Source organism: Poecile atricapillus, chromosome 3, assembly GCF_030490865.1.
Source record: "Poecile atricapillus isolate bPoeAtr1 chromosome 3, bPoeAtr1.hap1, whole genome shotgun sequence".
Taxonomy (NCBI): Eukaryota; Metazoa; Chordata; class Aves; order Passeriformes; family Paridae; genus Poecile; species Poecile atricapillus.
In genome coordinates, this window is record NC_081251.1 from 22,077,194 (window position 1) to 22,103,482 (window position 26,289).

At 34.3% G+C, this 26,289-nt stretch overlaps 1 protein-coding gene across 1 annotated transcript in view; it reads right to left on the bottom strand.

Annotated features, from left to right (window-relative positions):
* The window catches only part of CSMD1 (CUB and Sushi multiple domains 1), a 1,087,660-nt gene that overhangs the window by 70,720 nt on the left and 990,651 nt on the right, over nucleotides 1–26,289 (bottom strand). Inside the window, exons 47-49 of the mRNA XM_058836707.1 lie at nucleotides 24,154–24,342; nucleotides 19,942–20,088; nucleotides 8,752–8,940 (exon numbers count right to left, since the gene is read on the bottom strand). Coding sequence (XP_058692690.1) covers nucleotides 8,752–8,940; nucleotides 19,942–20,088; nucleotides 24,154–24,342 — 525 coding nt within the window. The remainder of the gene's footprint in view (nucleotides 1–8,751; nucleotides 8,941–19,941; nucleotides 20,089–24,153; nucleotides 24,343–26,289) is intronic.

Here is a 26,289-nt window from a genome sequence, read left to right on the forward strand (position 1 = left end):
ATCACTGCAGAGTGAGAATTTTCAACACAGGCTGAGGGCAGTGGTTTATTTGCTACAGAGAAAAAAAAATCAGAAGTTTACAGAGATTTGGTCCCAAAAGAAGTGAACAGAAAAACTCTTAAATGATTTCTTGTAGTTTAGTAGTCTAATTGTTTGCTCCATTCTCTCAGGCTTTCTTTCAATCCTGCACTACTTCATCATAGTTTGTTCATATATTTAATGTTTGTTTGTTCTATGCATTTAGAACTATGTTAAAGAATTCAATTTAACGTTTTTTGTCTGATGAGAAAAGCAACTACATACATGACTAGACAGGTAAGTGCTCCACTTAAGGACATTATTCAGATATATTAAACCTTATTTATATATCTGACTATTTCATAATTCTAAATATAATGTCTATCTAGGCTTATCAATTTTCTACACCATGAAGGAAATTATTTACTGAATTATTTTCACTTTTCTTTTCTCTTCTGTATTTAATTCCAAATGAACAGTTTTTCTTTCAAGATCACAAAATTTGCTGTCAATTTAGTGAAGTTTGAGTAGCATGTAGGGTGTTTTTTTAGGCTTATATATTAATTTATTTGCCAGAGTTCCTTTAACATTATCTCATAATACACAATTTTTGGGCAGAGTATAATTATAAAAATGTCTATTTCAGTCACTTCTAGGAAAGGTCTCCAAGTCAAGATTGCCTTCTGTCATCTGACTTCTCAGGTGCCTTGCTTTTGACAATATTTTTCTTTAAATTTCTTTTAACACGATGTTTATTTAAAGTAGTATTCATGTACAGACATTAACTCTAGGACCTTTAATAAATTACTAAAGCTGGTGAAAATTTCATGTTTGCCCCACAGCTCTTCTGAAGGGAAAGTCATATTATCTTATCTGAAATGATGTTACTTTCTGCAAACTGGCAACTTGGAGCAGACTACCTATCAAATTATTACAATGAATCTATTTCATGAGTTCATATAAACCCATATGTGTATGTGTGTACAGAATCACAAGCTACTCTGAGTTTGGCATCCAGTTTACTGCTCTGCAGAAAATACACTGAATAAAAATCAGATTTGAAGCTTGCATTTTTAAATATTTACCAATAAAAGGTGAAGTTTTACAAATTAAAGTACTTTTTTCCTTACATGCAGTCAATGGTAAGAAGCAATTCAATATTTTCATATTTAAAACAAACAAATAAATAAATTTCAAAAGAAGAAATCACGGTGTTTGAAATCTGTTTCACTGATGAAGATAAGTATTTATTGAAAAATAAATCTAGTTTTTATCACTATTTACCCAATTCAATGTAATTGATTAATTTCAGAACAAATCATCATGGTACCATAACACAACTCTCAAATTTGTTTTCAGCATTTCCAAGTTGTCACATTTGATGAATTTAAATTAAATACAACACAGTACTTTGAATATGATTACAATGAGGAGATATAACCATTATGGAATTATGAGTGATTAGTTCATTTCTGCTGTTCCTTCTATCTGGAATTTGTCATAATACCAACAGAGATAGAACTATAGAAAAGTTCAAAAATAATCTGCCACCTTTGTAACACAACTTCTTGGCAGTTTCTGTATCCTAACCAGAACTGCTCTTCTCTTATCAAAACTGAGTATTTCTCCATCAGTGAGCAGGGGCTGAGTCTCCCGCCAGTAGAAGGAGTAGTACTGGGTCAGAAAAAGTAGAGAGAAGTGATAAGGAAGGGCACTTTTAACAGAGCACTTTTAACTGCTCTGAATCGAGTCAGAGAAAGTGGAGAAGGGGAAGGATAAAAACAAATATTGCATTTTCTGGAAGCAGGTCCTTATATCAGAAGTCATTCTCCACAAGGTGACTGCAGCAGGAGTGGTAGTTTCTCAGGTCTCTGGTGTATTCAACACAGCATAGGCATATCTGGTTAAACAGACTATATTCCCTAAAGACCAGCTGAAGCCTTTACCTACAACTAGAACCAGCTCTAGCCTTTTGTCAGCAATACTTGAAAAAAAGTTTGTCTACATGCTGAACTGATGGAAAGTTACACTCTACTTTAGCACATTATAAAAATGTCAAAGCATTTCAAGTCATGGTTACTGTGAAAGATTTCAATGTTCCCAATGTCTTGCACTATACCTCCACTCATCCTAATGCATTACAGTCTCCCCAACTTGTGACAATGTGTCTGAAGATTTTTGGTTCAGATTTAACTTCTTGTCAACGTTTTCAGATCTCATTTCACATAACAAAACAATAATCTCTGTGTTAAGTGCACATACATTTAATTGTATAAAACCAAAACTCAAAAATATGAGTCTATCCACCAATCCCATGTATGTGACCATCTGTATATACAGATGGACCTTATTTCATCTCCCACTAAATACACCAAACATTAAATAACTTCAAATACTTTAGTGAAGCAAGAAGGTTTTATTATGCCATTTGAAAACAAAACAAATGAACAAAAAAACCCCTCAACAAACCAATCCATGTCTGTTTAGTTGATGTTAGAAGCCAATAATTCTGTCAGCACTTTTTCTTCACCTTTAGCAGTAACCTTTGTAGCAACACACTGAAAAGTTCAAGACTGAGTAGCTCCTATGTGCAAGTTATTTTAAGGAATAAAAGACGTACAATGCCTGCTCACACACAGGTGGGCCTCTCAATTATGTCAGGTCTGATGCAATGTCCAGTATGCTAAAGCATCTCAAAATCTATGCTTACCTGTCACACCTCAGCACTTTCATCCTCAGCTTGTTCCTGAGCCCTTACTGTGTCCCTTCTTCCCTTAGTTGTTTCTAAATCTTGTACTGCTAAATAATCAGGCTTTTCTCACTGCTGTTTTAGCTACTTATCATAAAGGCAGTTTGGGAATTCTGCCACTGTTCCAGTTATAGTCTTATCTATTTACCTTTTTTTGTATGCTTTTCTCCCAGAGCTTGGGATTGGAACAAAATATTCCTGTTGCTACAAATTTATAGAGGCTGCTAAAGGCTTATAGAGCAGCAGTGTTGAAACAAAGCATATCAGCAAGAAGAGTTTCACTAAATAGCAAGTGCTTTAAAATTTAAAGCAAAGTAAGCTGAACCAAACTAAAATGGCATATTTTCTTTGGACAGTGGGAACAATGATGCTGCTGTGCCACACCCAAGTATTTTGAAGCTCTCAGCTTCATGATTGTTAAACAATTAAGAATGGTGTGAGAAAATCTTCTGACTTGAGGAACTGTCAGCATGTTTCTTAGGTCAATGATTAGATGAGACTGACAGGTTCCAGCTGGGAGATGTGCATTCAGAGTGTTAAAAACAGGAGTCAGCCTTAATTGTATCTATTATCTTGCACAGCAGAAAAGTATACTTCTTCCAATGCAAGGGGACAAAGCCTTTTGCCTAGAAATTGAGATGTATTCCAGTTTATACTTGCATTTATTTCTTCTTAAAATCAGTAAATTTAAGATTTATGACAATCTTTTAAAATATCTATACACCTGTATTCCAGTAAGATACTTACATACCATCTATCTTCAAGTATGCAATTTCATTGTGTATAGAAATGAAGCTGGGGGTACATTACAGTCAGATATTGAGTTTATTTTCATGTGCTGGAAAATCCCTAAATTTAATCCACAAGCATTCATCATTCATTGACCTGTTTCTGGCATTGAACATTGTGCTAGGAAAAGCATTCCAATACCCAAAAACTGAAGTTAGAAACAGAGAAGTCCCTAAAAGCAGGATTCAAAACAAAAACATGTTCAGTGGCTTATGTGTATGGTGTCCAATTGGAAGCAGAGAGAGCATTCACAATTCTCAGACTTGGATATAGACAGAAATAAAAAAGAAAGTGAAAACAGGGTTGTGGGTATTAAAAAACCCAACTGTTATGAGTTGTCATCCAGTCTATTCTCCTATCACAAACCACAATTACACTTGACCAATCTTGATTTAATTTTTTCTTGAAAGACCTCCAATGATGAAAATTTCACACTCTCCACAGGCAATCTATTCCAGTATTTCACTAGTCCCTCTGAGAAAAGAATATAAAAAAATAAAGCAAACCTAATTTAGGATCCTGTTAAAGCAAAGTCAGCTGTAATTCCACTATCTAGAAAGAGCACAGATTAATTATTTTATTCATCTTTGAAGCTACTATTAGATTAAGGTTGCTGCCAAGTTTCTCCTTACATTTCTGGGATCTTTTTAGTCTAGAGTAATACACTTATTGTTTTATATTCTGAAATATGGTCATTGGTTTATAAGATAGAACTGGAATCTGGTATTTTAAATTTACTACTTACCTCACATTTTTAAGACTGTATGCTATGAGGAATATTTTTGCATAGTAACTTTTACCAAAAAGGTAAAAGGCCCAAGCTTAATTCCATGCCGAAAAACACAGAACACCTAATTTTATGAGGAGGTAGTTTGGTGACCTCAGAGTCATAGGTCTTGTGCAAACTGTAAATGGATATTTTCAAGCCCACTCTCCCAGAGCAGACATGGAACACAATCATGGTCCTGGAATAATTGTTGAAGTACAGAAAAAAGTACAAAGGTCTCTAGCTCCACAATGTACATCTATATACTTCAAGCACAGAGGTAAGCACAATGACAGTACCTGGAATCAGCATTTTTAGCAGGAACTGCTGGCATCAGCTGTACTTGTATCATGATTCTGTCATAGATATTGAGCCTTTCCAAGTACTTACAATTCAGATGAGAACTTCCTTAAAGTAGTTACCTCCAGTTTTCTTTTATAATCCTACTAGGAAGTAACTCAAATGGTGAAGAGCAGCCAAGGGTTTTTCAAGGCTCATTAAAGTTATTTTTAGCTCTTTTAAAAACGAGTGGTAGAAATCAAGAAAAACAAAGTCAAAAGATGAGCTTTGTACAGGAAGAACAGGTAGGATAAAGAGGGGCATTTGCTCATGCCTTCTAGAGGAACAGGGCCACTCTGCTGAAGTCTCACTGGTACCATGTCACAGCCTGAAGGCCACGGCAGCCCAGCACTGCTGAGCCATATTGACCCTGACAACTTGCTTTCAGTTTTTCATTCTAACTGCTCCTCTTGCCAAACTTTTCTTTTATTTTCTCTTACCACCTCTTCATCCCCAGCCTCATCTTCTCTTCCTACTCTCCCCCAGCATGACAATCTGTACATGAGCTAATCAGTGGCTGACAAATATCGTTGCCAGTATAATTCCTGGGGCCTTACTATTTCCTTTCAGCAGCTATTAAATAAGAATAGTCATTTTCTCCCCATATCTCTTTTGAATGTAGCATGACTCATGTTTCTCTTTTCACTTCACAAATGAAATAAAAGCAATAACAGTAAGTTCTAATTTCCTAGATAGGAGTCAAGTTCTTTATACAGCATTCAGGATATTATTACACACATTTGCATTTGAGAGGACTGGAACTGAAAAATATCTTCTGACCCCATCAGATTAACTCATATTAGATGTTTTCATATTCAAATTAGATGTTTTTGTAACTGATAAATTACCCTTTTTGATAATTTGATCAAACTTGATTTCAAAAATTAATTCTGACACATTCAAATTATAATTATAAATGTAACCCTGCAGGATTGGTTTTACAGAAATTTCTTACCTAATCAAACGCATTTTGATTTAGAAAGATTCTATAATGAAATCTATGAACTGGACCAAATGTGTAATTTTAATTAATTTTCAAAGAGAATTCATTTTGATAAAAGGTAATAAATAAAATTTGAAATATGCTCTCCATTTCAGATATTTTTGAAAAACATACGCCTCATTCACACATACAAGTTGGAATAATTCTACCAGAGTTGTAAAGTTATATATTAAAATGATGAATCTTACATTTAAAAGAAATTTATAGTAAAGATTAAACAACCTATGTTGCAAATATTCTTTTCTCCTGTTGTTACAGAAATTGACATACCTACAGCCACATCTAATGATGAAATTATAAATACAGTTTAAAATTCGAGAAAAAAGGTATTTGTGAACACGCTAGATTGCTAAAATTCCAAAGCTCCTTCCCGCACATAGGGACAAAATAAGGGCAGACAAAGTTTCTGAAGTATTTTATGATTTTCTTGAGTCCTCCTAAATTTTGTTCAGAATCTATTACTTTCTGAGGCTCTTTGACCCCTGGTCATCCACTATCAAGTCCTGGGATGTTATACCAAGTCCTGCACACATCTGTACATTTTCCCTCCTCCTTTCTGTGAATTATTCCATTTTCTCCTTAAAAGTGGGACTTTTTTCTTATATTGTTTAAAGAATTTTTTTCTCCATTCATGCGCCTCATTATGTTTGGACATAATTTTCAAGGGTAGAATGGTACATTTGAAACACTTTCTCTGCCATTGTGAACAAAAAATTGTGAATATAAAATGTAAAAACTAAAAATGTAAAAGAAAACTCTTAACATTAGACCTCTAAAAAAAGAGAAACTATGAAAAATATAAACTATTTAGAATTTTTAAGTGCTGGATCGTATTTTCATTATACAGAACTCTGCTATTTGATTGAACATTAGTGGAAGTAGCAGTAGAAGACTAATATTGTGTAGCAGTAGAAGACTAATATTGTCTGGATAGATTAGCAGTAGACAGCTAAGGGATACATTTGCACAGAATCTCTGACAGTGAAGGAATCACAAGATCTTAAATTCTGGAGAAAAGTAAATTATAGGTCTTCCTAAAATTTCTGGCCCCAACTCCCCCAGTCTAATATGCACAGAATACCGTCTCTATCCTCAAATGCTTAAACTAACTGAGGTCCAGATTAAGATGTCAAAATTTCAGTACCTTTTGAGAAAAGACACCTGCCAGCTAGCCAAAATAGCTCCAAAAGTTTCAGCAACAGTACTGACATGATCAAATACAATGGTTTAGGCAGATAGGGTTTGTTTTCTTCTCCCATTATCTGGAGCTACCTGAGATTCTTAGGCCTCCAAGACATCCTGCAGGCCTAGTGCCTATAACATAGGAGTTTGCACCTTTCCCTGCTAGTGGATGGAGGAGAAGTAAAACACCTCAGGACACTGAAAATGACACTAGACTGCTATGTTTAAACAAGTGAATAAAAACTTTACCCCACATACAGATGTTAAAATTTTGTTTTAATCTGTAACAGAATTTTATCCTACATTTTGCTGATCCCAAGTCGAAGGCCTATTTGCATTCATTAATGCAAAATGTCTGACTTTTCAGTTTTGATGCCAGCACCAGAAACTGCACATAGAATGTAGTTCAGTTAAGTACAAAAGCAGCATTTCTCCCTAAATTTACTTCACATACAGATCACACACAGATTCTCCCATGATTTAAAGACCTTCAGGAAGATCAAACAGAATCACATGCTGTATCAAATCATATATGGCATATATGTGGCATTACACCACATAACATGGTGGCATTTGAGAGAAGATATCCTGGATTCTGGAACCATGTATACACAGATACACAGGTCCTGCTCGTGGCACACTGACAGACAGAGATTCTCCCTGGACTGGTAGGGGTATAGCCACATGGCCCTTCTCATCAGGAAAATGCTCATCCAGAAGAAATATTTAGCTACCATATTACTCTATATAAAAGATAGGAACCCTATTCCTTCAAGTTCTTCAACAGTAGTCAAATTTCTACAGCTTTTTTTGTTTTCTTATAAATAGTACACCCTCAACAGAAGAGTAAGCATCATGTTAAATCTCAGCTGGCCTTTTTTCTTTTTCTTTTTCTTTTTTTTTTTTTTTTTCTATAATTCACAAATTCCATAATTTGGAATAATGTGGAAAGTAATTCCATACTTTCATCTTATGGTCTTTTAAGAAATATCTGAACCATCACTGACACAGAACATTAAGCAAAATATTTTTTTGAAGAAGACATAAAAACTAATGCTAGTGTCTTACAAAGTTAAGAACAAGTAAATTCAAGTTTTAACCAATCATAATCTTAAATATGAACTTTACTATAATTTCATTCTATAAATAAATCAGACTAGAAGCAGAGACATGTCAGAATAGGCCATGTATGATATGGACAGAATTTACAGCCTTCTTCATCTTCCTCAGTCCCCTGACATTATCATAGAATCATAGAATAGTTTGGGTTGGATAGGACATTAAAGAGCATCTGTTTCCAAACCCCTGTCATGGAAAGGGACACCTTCCACTAAACCAGGCTGCTCAGACCCCCATCCAGCCTTGCCTTGAACACTTCCAGGGATGGGACATACACATCATTTGACAAACGGTAATGACTGTTAACAAGACCAGCAAGCTAAAGTAGACCCTGATTCAGCTTCATGACAGTAAAAAATGAAAAAAAAAAAAATAAATAAAAAAAAAAGATAGAAAAGAGTTAAAAATTATGTCTATAAAGAACTGGTTATAAGGTGATTTTCTAAAATAATAAAGTAATCCCTTACAACTACCGAATTTTATATAATGTTCAGTAATACAATATCATGACCTGTGGTCTGTTTATAGGTATTTACCTTACTAAAGACAAAAGTAATGAAAACATATTTTTTCATTTGGTCTGTATTTGACTGCATGAATAGTTCTTAGTACTTAGTACTTCAACTCTGCACACATGAAATACACAAGTCAGTATATGTTTGAATCAGGTCATGATGTCAGTCTCTCTTGGCATACAGCAGTATTGACAATGCTGCATCTTTGTTCTGTGGAATAGCCTTAGAGTGAAATTATAGAAGCCTGCTCAAGAAGCAAGCATTATCTTACCGTGGCAGATAGGCACAGGAGAGTCCCACTGGTACATGCCATTTTGGTAGCGCCTGCATGTCGCATTATTGTGACCAATCATTCTGTACCCGGGTTTGCAATAATAGCGAACTTTGCTTCCAGCAGGACCACCTGTTTTATTTATAATTCCACCATTCCTCAAGGTAGGGTTTAAACTGCAATATGGAGCTAAAACACAAAAAGATAACATTATTAAAACAAAATCAAATGCACTTAATGTAAAAAAAATAAGACTGTTTATGACACTTAAAAATTTTAAATCGGTACTGAAAACTTTTCAGCACTTTTGGAATCCTCAGTGAAGATTCAGACTACTTATAAAGAATTATCATGAAGTTCAAAAACAAAATTTACAATCAAAACCAGTTTATACTACTGCACATAAGGAAGCTAAAATCATGAAGCATATAGAATGTCCAATAAGTTTGCTCACGCTTAAACATTCTACTTCAAATCTCATAACTTTATAAATTCAAGATTATTCTTTGAGTTACACAAAACACAAAAGCAATTACACACCTTTATTAAAATTTTCAGTGCATTTAGACATGTATGTCAAAGTTTAAATATTTTGTCAAGTATATTAAAAATTTGTAAGACAAATAACAATACACTGATTCTTTAGATACATTTTTCTCAGATTAAAATGCAGTTAATTTTTTGTAAATATTCTCTCAAAGATATTGGCAATTATGTTAACTTTTACTAAAAGAATGTAACTTAACTGACTGCAAGTTCTTAAATGTTAAATTTACACAACATATGAAGTAAGACAGAATGCAGCTGATTGAGTTTTGAAATTAAAGTAAACCTTGTTAAACTTTAATCACTACTCTACTAATATTTTTTGCAGAGGGGTTTTCATGACCAACATGGTCCTCAAGGATCTGTGATATATAAATGGAAATTTTTTGATATGTGCTGAGTAAGGTAAAGAAGTACAAAGTTCTTGTGTCAAAAAGTGAATTATAAAGACCATTTTTAAAAATAAGGTTGCAGTATCTGTCTGTAAGGACAAAATATGGTTACTTGAATTAGACCCAGTCATGCAGAAGTACAGTATAGCTTGGCACAATATATGCAGAGTTGTAACACAAATCTGTTTGTAGACTGCAAATGTAAAATGTAGAATGTTTTATCACTAGATAAAAGCAATATAAAAAAATTACCTGGACTCCATACTGAAGTGCAAGTCTCTGCACTTGAATTTGAAACAGGTATGCACAATGTCAAGCTTACTGGGATTATCTTTTCAGAAGCAGCATGGCAGGACCATGGCTTTCTGAAAGTAAGCCTGACTGAACATCCACCACTGAAATAAGCCTATGAATCTTCTTCACCGGGAAGACACTGTTGAGCTCCACTGAGCACTGTGTCAATACCAATGAGACTGAGACTGCAACTACTGTTGGAATACTCCATTATACTGAAATGTGTCTTAGGTATACTGTGATATTTATTTTAACTTCCGTAGACAATTATCCAGTAGAAGTTGTTTTGTTTTGTTTCCACAAGTGCCTAACTACAGGTTTTGGTATACAGCTTTCAATATCTAGCTCTATATTTTAATTTTTACCTTTAACTCATATTTTGTCACCTTACAGTGCACCTATGGCATCAATTACTCCCTAAAGAAGAATACTTTTGTTCATTAAACAAGATCATAGAGTTGATTATATTCCTAATTGAAACACTTCCTTTAAACATCTAGATTTAGATCAAAGTCAATATTTCTAAGTAATAACATCCAACATAAGCATTAAAGTCCAACATAAAAGGTGCTGAAAAACATTGTCATCTGTTCGAATTATATTATATAGTTCTCAATTAAGCAATATTATTTCTACTCAAAATGTTATTTCTGTATGTTCTTTCACTTGGGGATTATTTGAAAAAAATCCCACAAAATCATAAAGAAAAAGACCAAAATCAGAATGAAAATTAATAAGGTAAGATGGTCCACTAAAAGAATTATTTGGATCCATGTTCTGTGTCCTTTATAAGCATGGTGACACTCACTTGCCTGCCTAAATTACATTAATTATCAAATTACTCTTTAAAAAGGGGGCTTGACATTTAAAGAAACAAAACAGATATGGCTTTAATTTTCCGTTCAACATATTGAAAAATAAATAAGATTGTTATTGCAAAACAAGCAGGCTATGACTTCTAAAATCAGCTCCAGTCTTAAGTGCTATTTAATTTTAAATATCCTAGATCTTAAGAAAAGCAGGTGAGTCATAAATAAAATATGCTATTCAGAAAAAAACTCCAAATTTATTATATCAGTACTGCAATTCTAGACATAAAATATTTGTCTGTAGCCTTGTAACACTGTATGACAATTCTAACCATACTGTTTTTCTGTATAGTACCTTTCATGTCTCCTTTTTTTCTATCTCCTCCTATAACCATTTAATCTGTACTAGTAATTCTGTTATTAAACTGCTAACATTGTTATTCTAACAGTAAATTCTTGGCTAGACATAAAAGAATAGGTTTTTTATATGCATAATAAGATTTTTGGCATAACAGGTTAAACTTTGTGTTCTGATTGCCAGGGTATTTATTGCCATGTTTTAGTTAATTTAGTTAATTTAGTGGTGAATTACAACAATATACATGACCATTCAGAGAGAGAAGCTTTAAAAGGGCATGAAATAGGGGACATTCAGGCTGCTGAATTACACAGAATGATGTCAAAAACCTAAAAATTTCCTCAGGAGCCAAAGGGGAAATCTATCAGTCATAATTTTTTCTTATATTGTAACAATTAATAATGCCTTGAGCCCAAAAGCATGGTTTAAACTCTCCAGTGAATCAAGTGGAGTTCAGAGAAGAGTCAACCAAAAAAAAAAAAAAATCTTTTGAACTAAGAAATGTGTAGAAGAAAACAAGAAGGAAGACAAAGTAGCAATACCAAACAGAATTTGTTTCAATGTCCCTTTGAAAATAATTAATTAATAAAATTTATTGTTGCAGATATTCTACAGAAAACTATATCATCCTTTCCCAAATACCTTGATGACTCCTGTATATTTTCTGTTTTCAACCATCTCTTCAACCTACTGTTACTAATGTTTAGTTTTCCTGACAATCCAAGGTGAGTGAGTGGCAGTGGCTTCATGGACCTGTAGGAAATAGGGAAGTGGAGATCTGGGAACTGATGGTCATCTGCTACTGTGAAATTACAGGCAGATATTCGAGTGTGAATATAAAATGATGAGATGTTTTTGACAGGATAGGGAGGCTATAACTGGAGCAAAGAGAGAAAGAATACTTGACATAAAGGTGCTGATTTAAGAGCCATGGGGAAGAACAGCCATGACAGGTTGTGCAAAGAGATGAGAAACAGGAAGGTAGGGACTGGAAACCAGGAGAAAGTGACGAAAAAGAGAGAAAGAAAAGGACTTGGTTAGCCATTAGAAGTGGCACCAAAGGGATTGATGCATCAAAGACTGAGCTTTTGTTCAGAGTAAAATATGATTCAGGGAAAGAAACTGGAAAGAAAAATTTATAAAATCAAATGAAATTGACTAGTGGGAGACAAGGAAAAAGATCACCGACAGAAGAAAGGAAGGAAGAGGATAAATTAGGGGAGTCTTTGTTAAGAGGAAGCAAGAGAAACTGAGATGGTGAGCTAGATGGGAAAAAAAGATAAATAAAAGCTTGATAAAAAAAAAAATCTTATGTTTTCTACCAGTAAAAGTAGATGATTTGTAGGGAGGGGTGGAAAAAAGGCTGGAGATCAGAAAGAAGGAACACAGCTAGACTGTCTTGGCAGAAGTATTTTGACCGTAATGAGTATAAGGTTTGGGACAAAAAAGGTATGATGAATGGGACTACATGAAGTGAGGCAGATTCCTTGATTCCTACAATGAAAAGTTCAGCAGATAGAAGTACAGAAAAGATCCCACCTATCAGAAAGGGGCTGTGCTCACAGAGTACCAAACTTTACACTTTCATGACTGTTAAGAGTGTTTCTGAAACATTTAATATGCATTTTGTGAGGCAAAACATGTTAGTTTGGATAATTTATGTTTAGACTTATTTAACATAGATCAGATCTTCCACTCTTGCTTCCACTCTTTCTTAAGAAATTCTTATTAATGACATTTTAAAGTAGTAGTAGTAGTAGTAGGCTGGTAGGAAGACAGAAGCCAGAAACAAGGTAAGCAGTGTCTGTAATCCACATCCATGTAAAAGTTCCTCTAAAACTATACTATTTGTGCTGCCAAGGCAGCGTGACGTGTAGAAAAGGCTGATACTCAAAGAAATTTATTATATATAAGCTATAGATAGCATGAAAAGAAAAATCATTTTAGGCAAATTATCTAAAATTTCTGAAGATGAAATTTTATTTTTGAACTCTGAAAAGTACACTTGTTGATACAGTAAAGGAATAGATAAATCTACATAAAATCCCCTTCTTAATCTATATTCTAGAAATTTTTAATCTGTTCCTTAAATTGAACTCCCTTCAGAGCCCAGGATGAAGCACATATAATAATTTCTAGGATCAGGAACTGACATATTAAAAGAAGAACCACACACGAAGCAATAAATAAATGTCTTAAGACCTGAAGTGTAAACAAATACTTGAAGAATGCCAGACTGTAAACTACAGATACTGTTAATTGAGTGAAAAATTTAAGCTTAGTAGAAATCCTTACAGTGAACTCACAAAATACTGCAGCCTTGTGTCAAGGACCACTGTGATAAAATGCTATTTTTCTCCTAGCCAGTTTCTGAGAGGAATCTGTTCTGGAATCTCATGAGGGTTAGCTGAAATAGGTGTAATAAAACAGATGTGCTCTCATCTAGGAATGACAATGTTTTACCACAAAATGTGATAAACTTCTATGACCATTCCAGCAACTGAAGTGTGTGTATATATATGTGTATATATATATATATATATATGTATATCTATCTATCTATCTATCTATCTATCTATCTATCTATCTATCTATCTATCTATCTATCTATCTATCTCATCTATATCTATATCATCTCTATCTATATCTATATCAATATATACATATATATCTTTACAGTTATATTTAATTTACATTTCCAAATGACATATTGTCCACATTCTTTCAAGACCTCTTAGATAACAGTATATTTTGTAAGGCAACATACTGAACACTTTCAGCTCACTTATAATCAAAACATTCATGACAGTTAACATCAGAACTTTTGTAATTTGCCACTGAGTACCAAGAAGATAATAGCTGCCATCTAAATCACGTGTCACTAGTCAATGGATGTGCAGACAGCAACATATAAACACTGATCTTGTAGGACCTCACTCTTCCTTCAACAAAGTATCTGCTTTTAGTAGCTGGGACATTTAAACATTTACGCTGAGGGTTTTTGTTTTTTTTTTTGTTTGTTTGTTTTGGTTTTTTTTTTTTTGGTTTTTTTTTTCTGTTTGAGACACTGTCTCACAGAAATTCAATTAAATGACTCCCAATTTAAAATTAAAATTCTTTTAAACTCCATGTCCAACCCTCCCACATGATTTTGTAGAACTCACTCTCTACAGGGAATCTACAAAATTTTACCAGAGAATTTCTCTTAGCAAAGGACTTGATTTCCCAGCAGTATCTTTGATCAGTAGTCAAAAAACTAATATGAAGAAGATATTTGTAAGTATTCACAGAAACAGAACTATGTTTGAAGTTATAAATAAATGAAAAAATTTCCTTCTGATACCACAATGCTTTGTTTACCTTACATGCTAGATTTTATGTTGAGAAATCAAAAGTCACACCTCAGTATACTCCTTCCTTATAACTTTCCCTTTTGGATATTTAATTGTCTTTGTCATATTACCAGGAAATCTTATGTCTTATGTCTTATGTCTTTATGTGTGTGTAACTTTTCTCCAGTCTCTCTCTGCCTCCTTTGGGCTGAATTCTTGTGGGATCCTCCCTCGTGGGGAGTCCCACTTATCTCAATCCTTATTATTCAAAGAAAACTCCCAGGCTCATTAGATTCTGGTTTCTCATGTTTATTGAAGGATCCTTACAAAACTTGGCAGGTCTATCCAGACTGACTGCACAAGCCTAAATCACCACAGCCTGGCTCATCTCGTTCTAATGATACAAAATGGCTCTGAACCACGCAGTCTTTTCACCTTTATACCAACTTTTACCCTATTAACTACAGACACGTGTATTGTTATTATATCTTAGCAAATAATTTTTCTACATCTACTCATGTAATTAAAAGTGCGACTAACTCTAAACCAATCATTCTTTGTGCTTCTAAAAACTGCAGAAGCATGGAGAAGAAGGAAGAAGGATTAAAAACTACACCCTTTTTCCTCCATCTTTACTCCATGTGTGAAACCCCTCTTAAAATCTATATTTTCACCTCAGTGACAAATTAAACATTTCTCTACTTTCTATTTAATTTCTTACAAATTTGGGCTTGCTCAGGGATATTTGGAAGCCTTTCTGTCAATATTATATATGATTTATGTATTTTTTAAAGAACTGAATAGACAGAGAAATGTCTCTGCATTTCTGGACTCCTACATTTGTGCTTCTATTCTTTAAATATCCACTGCAGTAGAGGCTCACTTTATAGATAAGAAATCGAAGACTGCCTGAAGTAAGAAGGTAAGGTAACATAAGGAAACTAAATATATCTTTTCTTATTACTAAACTATTTCCTTAATTAACGGACCATCCATTCCGTATGTTACTTTTCACTTTAAAATATACAGGATCAAAATGGAGAGCGATTGTCAACCAAGCAAAAAAAAGGGATCCAGTTGTCATTCCTTTTCTTTTGCATTTTATTATAAATCTAACAAATAAACAATATGAAAAGACAACATAAATTTGCAAAGGCCTATTTCCACTTTAGTGACATAATTGTGAATGTCTTCCACTTCCAAAACTAAATATCTGATTAAATAACCTGCTATTCATATGAAAGCTGTTCTTACTAGTGGTTCAACCTTTAAAAATCATCCTGAATATTTTTTGTGATTCAGAGTACTGTATAAACTGCTGTGACCTTCCCGCTGTGCAAATCACCACCTAAAAGTTTACAAATTGGAGAAGAAACAATTATTCAGAGTCTGATGAACTTCTTCACACAGTTCCCTTGTCACTTCTAACCATCTACTGGAAAATGTAAAGACAAACCAATCAATATTCTATTTTATTTAAAATTGAAATAGAGAGGAAGTAGGAACACTTGTTTAACATGTCCAAAGCTTAAAAAAAAACAAGAAATGAATGGTGAAGAAGTAAGCTTCTTGCAGTTACATATGAGATTAAAAGAACATAATAAAACTGTGCTGGGTTGACCCTTGCTGGATGCCAGGTGCACACCAAAGCCGCTGGATTTCTCCCCTTTTCAGCTACACAGGGGAGAGAAAATACAACAAATGGCTTGTGGGCTGAGATAGAGACAGGGAGAAATCATTCTGCTCTTACTGACATAGAAAAAGCAGACTTGACCTGGGGAAATTTAATTTTTTACCAATCAGACCAGAGTAAGATAATAAGAAATCAAACCAAATTGTGAAAAGCCTCTGCCCTGCCTGCCCTCCCCTTCCCCTCTTCTTTTCCCAGGTATGCTGGTTTGTCTATGGTAGAGTTTGTTTTCTTCAAAGGCTCTAATATGAGGCTGTGTTGTGGATTTCTGATGAAATCAGTGTTGATAATACCGAGATGTCATTGTTGAGCAAGGCTTACACTGAGTCAAGGTCTTTTCTGTTTCTTAACCCATCCCACCAGCAAAGAGGCTGGGGATGCTCAGGGATTTGGGAGGGGATACAGACAGGATACCTGACCCCAACTGACTAGAGAGATAGTCCATAAGATGTTGTCATGCTCAACAATAAAAACTGTGAGAAGGAAGGACCAATGTTGCAAGTTATATTCAAGTCACCGTTAAGACTGGTGGAGCCCTGCTTTCCTGGAGATAGCTGTCATATTTATTCTTCTGATTCTCTACTCCATCCTGCATCCTGCTGTGGGAGAAGGGAACAAGCAGGTGGGTGGGCCTTATGGTGTGCTAGGGTTAAAGGGTAATGCAAGCTGCAGGGAAACAGATTTGGTGCCTGGAGCACCTCCTCCCACTCCATATTCACTGACCTTGGTTTCTGCAGAGTTGTCACTCTCATGTATTCTCACTCCTAGCTGCTGCTGAGTATCTATATATATATATATGTATGTATGTATGTATGTATCTATCTATCTATCTATCTATCTATCTATCTATCTATCTATCTATCTATCTATCTATCCATATATCTATTTATCTTTTTTTCAGTGTGTTATTGCAGAGGCACTAACACAATCTGTGGCCAGCCACAGGTCCATCTTGCAATCAGCTGGAGGTAGTTCTTTTGGACATGGGGGAAGCTTCTGGCAGCTTCTCACAGAAGCCGTACTTGTAGCTCCCCTTCTACAAAAACCTGGCCACTTAAATCTGAGTCATAAGGACAAACAGCGCTATTGGCAGGAAATTACAAATTATCTAAGTAACCACCTGACTTATTTACTTTTGAAAGAATTACCAAAAGTTAAAAAAAAGCCTGTAAATGTTATAGTAGCAATGTCAACTTGAAAAGCAGCAAATGAAGTTCCCATCTGGTTCCCAAGCCATTGTGCCTCCAGTGTGCATGCTAGGTACTGTAGTGCACTTTCATTCCCTCTACCAATAAAAAAAAAATAAAAAAAAAAAATAAAAAAAGAGTCATCTACCTCTTCTTAGTTATACTTTTACCCTAGCTTTCTTGGGTAGGAATGTGCATGCAGGGTTATAAATTATTGAGGGATGCTATGCAGATACTCCACAGATTAAGAATAAGATCTTTTAATATCTAGGCAACAGTGCAGTTGGGAAATGCATAGTTTAGACTAAAATCTATGCTAGTGCCTCTATAATATATCAAAGCCCTTAAAAGAATACCCATCTGCTGTAATGCCCCAGCTTTTTTCCACTGAGCTTTAGCAAAAAGTCTTATACCATATGATTGTAAATATAGTATTAATATTAAGCAAACAGCTCAAACAATTAAGGTTGTATACTAAAGAAAATATTAAGCATTACCATCAAAGCTTCTAGCACTTTTTAATAGTGAATAAAATTTGTAACTTCAAGTGAAATCTAGCTGTGACAAAACCACAATTTACAAAATTTTGTGCACAGGCATAGCTGGAGAAGGGAAAGGTTATGGGAGGGCAGTAATTCATTTCAATAGGTTCTTCATCATGAGGAAGCCTGCTGGCTCAGTCACAGCTGCCACAGTGTCAATAGCCTTTTTGAGATCTTGTATTTTTCCTGCTTTCATGATGTTGCTCTCCCTCATTAGGATTCAAATCCAATTGTTTATGCTGCCGTTCACTGTTACTCTTCTTTCATGCTGATTATTTCCATTGAATCTCATGTAAAATGGACAGAAGTTTAGAGAAAAATGCAGGCACTGACGGTTAGTGAAGCGGAAAAAAAGCTAAACTGTTGTTTGCTCCCAAAACATAGCCATAAGGACTGCATATCTGTCTCCAGTCCCCCAATTTTATCATTAGTCATAGCTAGTGCCATAATAATTGATGAATTGAGCCTAGTAATTACAGACCATTTCTTCAGTACTGCAAAAGGCGTTTTGTGTACATGCAAAGGTACAAAATATTTTGCCATTCCTCAAAAATCAGTCTCCTTAATAATTTGACATTTAAAAACCAAAATCTTCACATCAAGTCTGTTCACGTAACCCTGATATTGCTTCCTCACTCTGAATTAATGAATGAAAGCCCACTCATTTCACCGCCACACATTTGCGGGCTATGATGTGACAGGTTAGCTCTTTCACACACTCAATCTGTCTATTAAGTCTTGCAGTTGCTTTTTTACTATAAAAATTAAATTAATCTCCAGTATCCTTGAAAAAAACTTTCCTTTTCCCATCCCTCAGTTTTAGTTTGTCTGTAGTAATTATCTAAAGGTGCAGGTGTAGATAATGACTTTTTTCCTGACAGCTAACAGTTTCTGCTTAGTTCTTAAATCCCCAAAACAATCATAATTATGCTCTGAGCTGAGCCCTGATCTTATGCTTCAGTAACAAGAGAAACTTTCGGGAAATTAGACAAGCAGAGCATGGAAGGTACAGAAAAGGAGAGAGCTTTCCAAAAACTGTCTCCGTAAGAACATATATCATGACTAAATAAGAGATACCTGGTGCTTCATGAAATGTTCTGCTAAAACATTCTTAGTATTCCTTTCTTTACCTAATTTATATTGACAATTATTAGCCACCAATATTAACACACACAACCTTTACATTGCTAATCAAGTCTGAACACAGAAGAAGGAAATGTTAATGATAGCAATTATCACCTTTCTCTCTCACGTGTACTATTCACATCATGTAAATGATGTCTAAGCCAAGCCTTTTATTAGCAATGTGTCTGTAGGTGTATGTGTGGAAACATCATAAAGAGGCTGCAAACTGAATAAGGGTCAACATGTCTACACATAATACATAATCCAGTACTGCAATATGTTTCTTCTTGATTATTATAATTAATAAGGGAAATAATTTTGGCACTATTTAGATAATCTACTTACATATTTTCATGTTAACAGATTCATAAGCAGCCTGTTGAAATTAGGGGTTTATTCCACAACCCCCCCCCTCCCCCTTTTTTCATTTATTTGTACATTAAGAATAACATAGTAATGAGAGTTGTGAACTGCAACACTAGGAAATTTTAAACCTAATAATTGTGCACTGAATTGCAGCTGAAGTACTGTACAGCCATTGAGGATCAAAATTCTCACTTCTGAGTACTTTTGTGTAAATCTAACGGTTATCCCTACCACTACATTTAAAAGGCCTCTCTCCTTATCTGTCTGACAAGACAAGAGAACATGTGTAGAGAGGAGTCTTAGCTGGAGAAGTATTAATCCAGAGATCTTTGGCACACTGGAAAAAAAATGGAGAGACCAAGTTCTGTGGTTACCTTAAACTTAAAAAGAATGATTTCACATCCTTAAAATATACGCTATAAAAAAATACCTTCAGAGAAACAGACACTATTTTACAAGTTCTATTTGATGCTGAACAGTTGCAATGGCTTTAAGTCTAGGGGGACAACAGTATATCCACCAAGTATAATTTAATAGAAAGCACGTTACCTGAGTAACGGATCTTGAATCCTTTCTTGCTGGTTGCATGATCAGTTGACCAGCGGAGATACAGCTGATTCATTTTGCTTGTGAAGTTCAGTTGCCCAGTATGATTTCCACTCAAAGCAACCAGTAAAGGGCTTTGCCCAGAAGAACCTTCAGAGGTGAATAAAGAAACTATTGAAGTTTTAAAGTACTATGGGTTTAAGTAATTCTTTCCACATTGTAACTCATCTGTGAATGTGAGCGTGGTAGAATAGGAAATAGCCTGACACTTCCTTGTCAGAAAAATAACTAACAGATCTCAGTTTAGTTTCCATCTGGTTTTAGGTTTTCACTAGAGAGCACTATAACTGCTTTATACAAGCATATGTAAACATATGTATATGTCTATAAAGATGTCTTTATGCAAGATAAAAAATTTTGGTACAAAAAAATGGAAATATAAAGCAATTAGTGATTTCTCCATAAATATGAAAAAAATTTCTCCATGAAAAAAGTAGTTGTTTAAAAATAAAAAAAAGTATTCATTTCAATTTGACACAAATGCACTGAATGAGTTTGTGTTTCTTCTCCTCACCCTTTTAAATATATTATTTATTTAAGCTCTTTTCTAACTAGTGAGTGGTAGCAAACCTATACATTTTTTGGTATTGTAATTCTTGTATAATTTAAACAACACCACATTACATAATAACCACAGTAGCTAATAAAAAGTTCTGTCATGTAAGATCATCACAATTTCATTTTGAATACACATAGCAAAAGTGCTAGGAATTTACATGCTTCACTAGGATTCAGTTCTGTTAATTAATATGTTTATTATAGTTTCATTTCAGTGTAGTGTTCATTTATGGTAAATACAAGATGCTGAAAAATTGTGTCCTGGCCCTAAACCACTGTCTTCACCAGAATAAAACCCTAGAGGCACAGATAATGATTTCAGGACTAATTATAAACAACATATATCAATCCAATCTCCAACTGGAAGCTTGAAATGGCATTTTTTTCCTCCATTTGAAGGTTATGTTCTTTCCAGCTGAACCACTGCCTTCTATATGTTCCTTATGTCTTTTTCTCCATTTTTTTTCAAGTTTAAGAAAGCTATATAAACCCACATTATCTTGCTGTTACAAATAAAGTTTCATTTACTAATTTTTTGCTGAGTTTGAGCAGCTACAGCCTGATTAGGTCTTCTTATGTTTCATGAAAATACAAAAATAAAACTGAATGAAATGATACCTAAAAATTGAATATGATTGTTGTCAGCCCCATCCTGTTCAATAAAAATAAAGGTGTATTTTCTGACTGTGACATTTCAAGTACAAAAGCGAGGCTATGGAAACCACAAAAACATAAACATTAAAATTATCTCCCAGTTCTTAGGAACTGCATTTCAGCCACCCTAATGTCAATATTACAACTAAGTAAGTATTACTAAAAAAATTCTAAATAATAAATGCATCTACAATATAAGAACAAATAAGCATTGCTTTAGGCATAGGTTGCTCATCATGCCCTCATCAATATGCTTCATAACTTGTTTGTTTATCATATTGCATAGTTAGTGTTTGATGATTACAGTGTAGGATAAATTATAAGGAATGCATATGTAAATTCCTATTTTTGCTTGAAAAAATTATTTAGAATGTGACTTGACTCAGCTACTCTGTGCTTCACTTTGGATTTTATAAATCTGTTTAATACCCTTGCTACAGTTTGGAATGTAAATGTTCTTTTAAAATCCTCAAGGGACTAAAAAATGGGCTTCTACAAATAAAGATCAACTACCCACAATAAGGTGAGAATCCTTAATAGTGATCACGAAATTATTTTGCAGCACCATATGCCACACCAAATTTTTTAGTCATTAGCAGTCAGCTAATGACTAGCAGTCAGCTCTTCAGATGGTGTTAAGGAAGGTCAGCAGCATGACTCAGTTGTTCTTGAATCTGACATTTATTTAATTATTATTTCAGAGTTTGTCTATATAAGGAAATACTGAACACACTCAACTTCTGGTGTGGTGATCTGTCATATGATGTTCTCTTGAATATTAGATAAAAGTTGCATTTCCTTCTCTTTTCAGTGATATATTAGTCTTGGTTTATTTCAGAGAGAAAAAAATGAATACTTTCTGTATTAAATTAATGCTATTCAGTGTAAATAGCCTGAATGCAGTATTTTCAAGTCCAAAATACTTTAATAATTATGTTGATTTAACATTATGGCTTCTTTAGTTTAGAATCCAGGTAGGATTTTCTAAGACTTTACTGACTGGTTCCTACACTGATCATCATCCAGCTGCTGAAGCACCATAATGTACAGTGCAGTCAGGTATGTGTAGTCCCTGCTGTGGTTTGCATTCCAAAGCTGCCTTATAAAGCAATCAGAGATGAGTGCCTTAGCAACACCAATTCTCTAAAATTTGTCTTGAAAATCGTTATACAGTTTCAGCATAAAGTTTGATGATGTATCTTTACCTGTTATAGATATATCAGTGCAGTTCTACTAACCTAAACGAAGTTTGCTGTTTTGGACCACACAGGGCCCCGCAATATAACATATATGCGCTGGAAAATGCAGCAACATTTGAGTCTGACTTATAGCCATCTCTGGAAGCAGTTTCGCCACATCAGCATTGCCTTCTGACCCCAAAAACTCATGCTGGGATGTACAACTAATTAGTCTAGTAAAGTACATTGCTAATGTGGCCACAGGGACACAACAAGTATCTCTGCAAGCCACTGCAATGGGCTATATCTGCATACAAACTTGTTGATAGCTAGCTTAGAAATCTCCACACGGCACAAGAGTTGAGAGGTTATAAATATGCCATTATCTTTTTCACTTAAGGTTGCTGGTAGGTGGTAGAAAAAATTACTTCTGCAGAGATGCAGTAGAAATGAATTTGTAAGAATATTATTTCATGCCATAAAATTAAAATGTTTAAAAATGTAGGAACAACATTAGCTCTTCTCACAGATGTATTATTGATAATCTGGTTTCTTTACATTTAAATTCACAGGAAAGAAAACAAAAATATACATCAGGAAAATTATACTGTTTCACCAGAATTTATCAAAAGCAAACAAAGCGATCAGACCACTAGAAAAGTTCCAGTAATGCTGTATATTGTCTTTGATACAAAATGGAATAGAGAAAAAGCCAGTCTTAATAGATTTTTGCAGACTATTTTCTGCACTAAGCTGACATGGACCAGCATACAGGTTATAAAGCAAAAAATATGCTAATGAAGTGGCATTTTTAAAAGCATTAAAAATTTTGTAGATTTTTTAGGATGTTTCTACCAAAAAGTAAAATAATTTAATAATTTTAGACATTAAGTTCTAATCCTTCAGAAGAATACTTAGAAAAAAATACCTCAAAAGAAACGGCCTTTTAATATTTTTTCATGCTGTGAAACTCCCATAGTGAATATTCATTGTTTCTATCACACTTATCATATATTCTTGGTTAATGAAGGAAGATATGATAATGGTCTCTAAATGAATAAAAATGTATTTAAGAACATAGACTAGTTATCCTTGACAATCAATGGGAACTCAAATGAAATCAATAGTAAATCATAATAAGTTCAGAATTAAGTAGAAAATAAGGATTATGTAGGGCCCTTTGAGAGGTGACAACACTAGAAAATAAGTTTGGTCATTTCTCTGCTCTTTTTCTCAAAACAGATGGTTGAACACTTCGACAGTGGTATTCAAAACTTCAACAGTATATTCAAACAGTGAACAGCACTAGTCTGCTATGCTATGGAGAAAGGAAACAAGGTATTTGAACTCAAATTTCAGTATTTAGACTCAAATCATTTTATTCATTTGGAAAAATGTAGTTATAACTCCAAAATACTTCTTCACCAAAAATATCACCATTACAGACCAGCATGTTAACTTCTGCTTTCAAACACCTCCATACACTTCCCAGGAAACAGAAAACTGAGTGACTTTCCTAGGGAAGCTGCAGTTGTTATTGCTCCTCCTGTAACAATACCTAAGAAAATTTAAAATCTTCTCTGTCCTGAATACATCTATAAAAACTTTCATTAGCTAATAGATTCAGACTTAAGGCAAAAGTAATAGAAATTCTGAATTATTGTTTAAATTTCAGTTATCTCACTGTATTATGAACCCAACAATTGGAAATGACTCCACCCAGTATTTGTTCTTGTGTATTAGATAGAATTTAAATCTCTCTTACCATCAAATACCTCCAGCTCATCAAATTGCTTTTCACTTTGAAACATTTCTACAAAAATGGAGATGTTATATCCTGGCTCAACCTTAATAGTCCAAGAACATGTCTGAGAGTTGGGATAAGTGCCTGGATAACCTGGACTGAGGATCACTCCTGACGATTCTGTACGAATTTCATTTGCTGGACATTGTGCTAAAAAGGACACAAAAAGAGAACTAAGAGTAGCAATAAGAGTAGCAATAAAACAAAGTGCTTCTTCACCATGAAATGTATACTTCAGAGTCAGTTTCCAAATGAAAATGCATTAGAACCATATTCTAGATGGAAGGGGGAAAAAAGTTCCCTATAATATGCATGGAAAAAGGACCACTTTTATAAAACTTGCATTTAGGAAACATTATATTAATTTATTAATTATAGTAAATAATCTATCCAGAAAGAAATATGTTAGACCCCAAAGCAGTTTCAGTCAAGGAATTCACATATGTTGGTTGTGATCATTCACACAGGTGAGGTAAAAGTACTGATAAAACTTTTTATTTGGAAATTGTATTCCATTTGGGATCTTAAAAGAATAATCCAGCGTAAAGAATGAAGCCTGTTACATGAACATGACAATACTGAAAGATCTAGATACAGCAGATCATTTGAAAGTACACAAGTTTTATGTAAGGTGTTCACTTTGGATACAGAATGCTCCAAGTTACCCAAGTAAGATCTTAGCAACTACTTGCCCTATTATTTAAAGTCTGAACTTTAAATTTCACCCCATATTCATAGGTGTTTATGATCTCTGCATACTGAAAGGAAGACAGTACATTAAAATACTGTAAATTTTGTATCCTAAACCCTGGTTGGATTAGGAAGTTTTGTTAGTCACTATTTTTCTTTAATATTTTGCCTCTCATGCAGGACTCTCTTTCCAAATCTGTTTCCTGTTGAAATCTGATACATTTTGTCCACAGTTTCATAATATATGTCCATTTAAACAATGGTTTTTATGTAAGATTCACAAATATATCTGACAGAAATGCATTCCTGGAAATCATCTGTCACAGTACCCAAACACTTAAATAAAGGTTGCAAGAAAGGCAAAAAACACAACAACAGAGGGTAAAGTGAGCAGTAGAAAAAAACATACTACAGGGGAAAATCTACACATAAATATCAGAAACAAACATTAAGAACTGGACCATTTCCTTCAGAAGGCCTTTAGCAAACTTGGAGGTATAATTCAGGTTTAGTTGTAGCTAAAAATCTCTTTGGTCAAAGAGAAAAGTGTCAGGCAGTGAAAAGGAGGGATGTAATATGTAAGTGAGAATAGGCCATCAAACAGGAGAACAAGATCTGGACTGAGGAAAAGATTGCAAGCAAATAATTTTTGTTTGGCATATATCCCTTTCTGCTATCATTTGACAGCACTGGCTGCAACAGAGAGATCCCTTAGAGGCAAAGCCATCTTTTACAGAAGATCCTAGGAGAGTGAAAGCTGATGGGACAATGGTACATAAAGCAGTAAGAATTCTTTTGCCAGTAATCCAGAGATTGCCTCTTGAGGTAATTTTACCTGTGGTAAAATTACACCCAGAAATTTCACATGAACGCTGTCTAACGTATGTGTTTAATGACAATAGCTGCTTCTCTCGTTCTTTTAAAATGAAGCACACTGCTACTTTGACTTACTCTATTCTTCAGAATAAGACAAGAATAACTTGGAAAAATACTGTCAAAAAGTGCTCTGACTCATAAATCCACAGAAAATACAAGAAAGCCCACAAATTCTCAAAGAAAAAAAATTGGGCAGAGAAATATTATCAGATAAATGGCAAGAATTTTCCCAAAAGCATTTCCTGTCAGACATGAAAGTGCACATCAGTGATGAAGAGTAGCTGACACAACACAATTCCACAACCTGTTTTACCCTGTAGTATCATTCCTTACACTACAAACTATTTTAAGAAGGAAAAAGTGAATTTTACAGAGTATTGACTTATTTGAAATGTTTATTAAAAATGGTAATGTCTACTAGAGCTACTTGAGAATTAAAAGCCTGTGTTCAAAGTCATAAATTACAAGTGTTCTGGAGAAATAAGTGATGGTGTCAGACTTTTCACAGCAACATACAGTGATTTTTTTCAG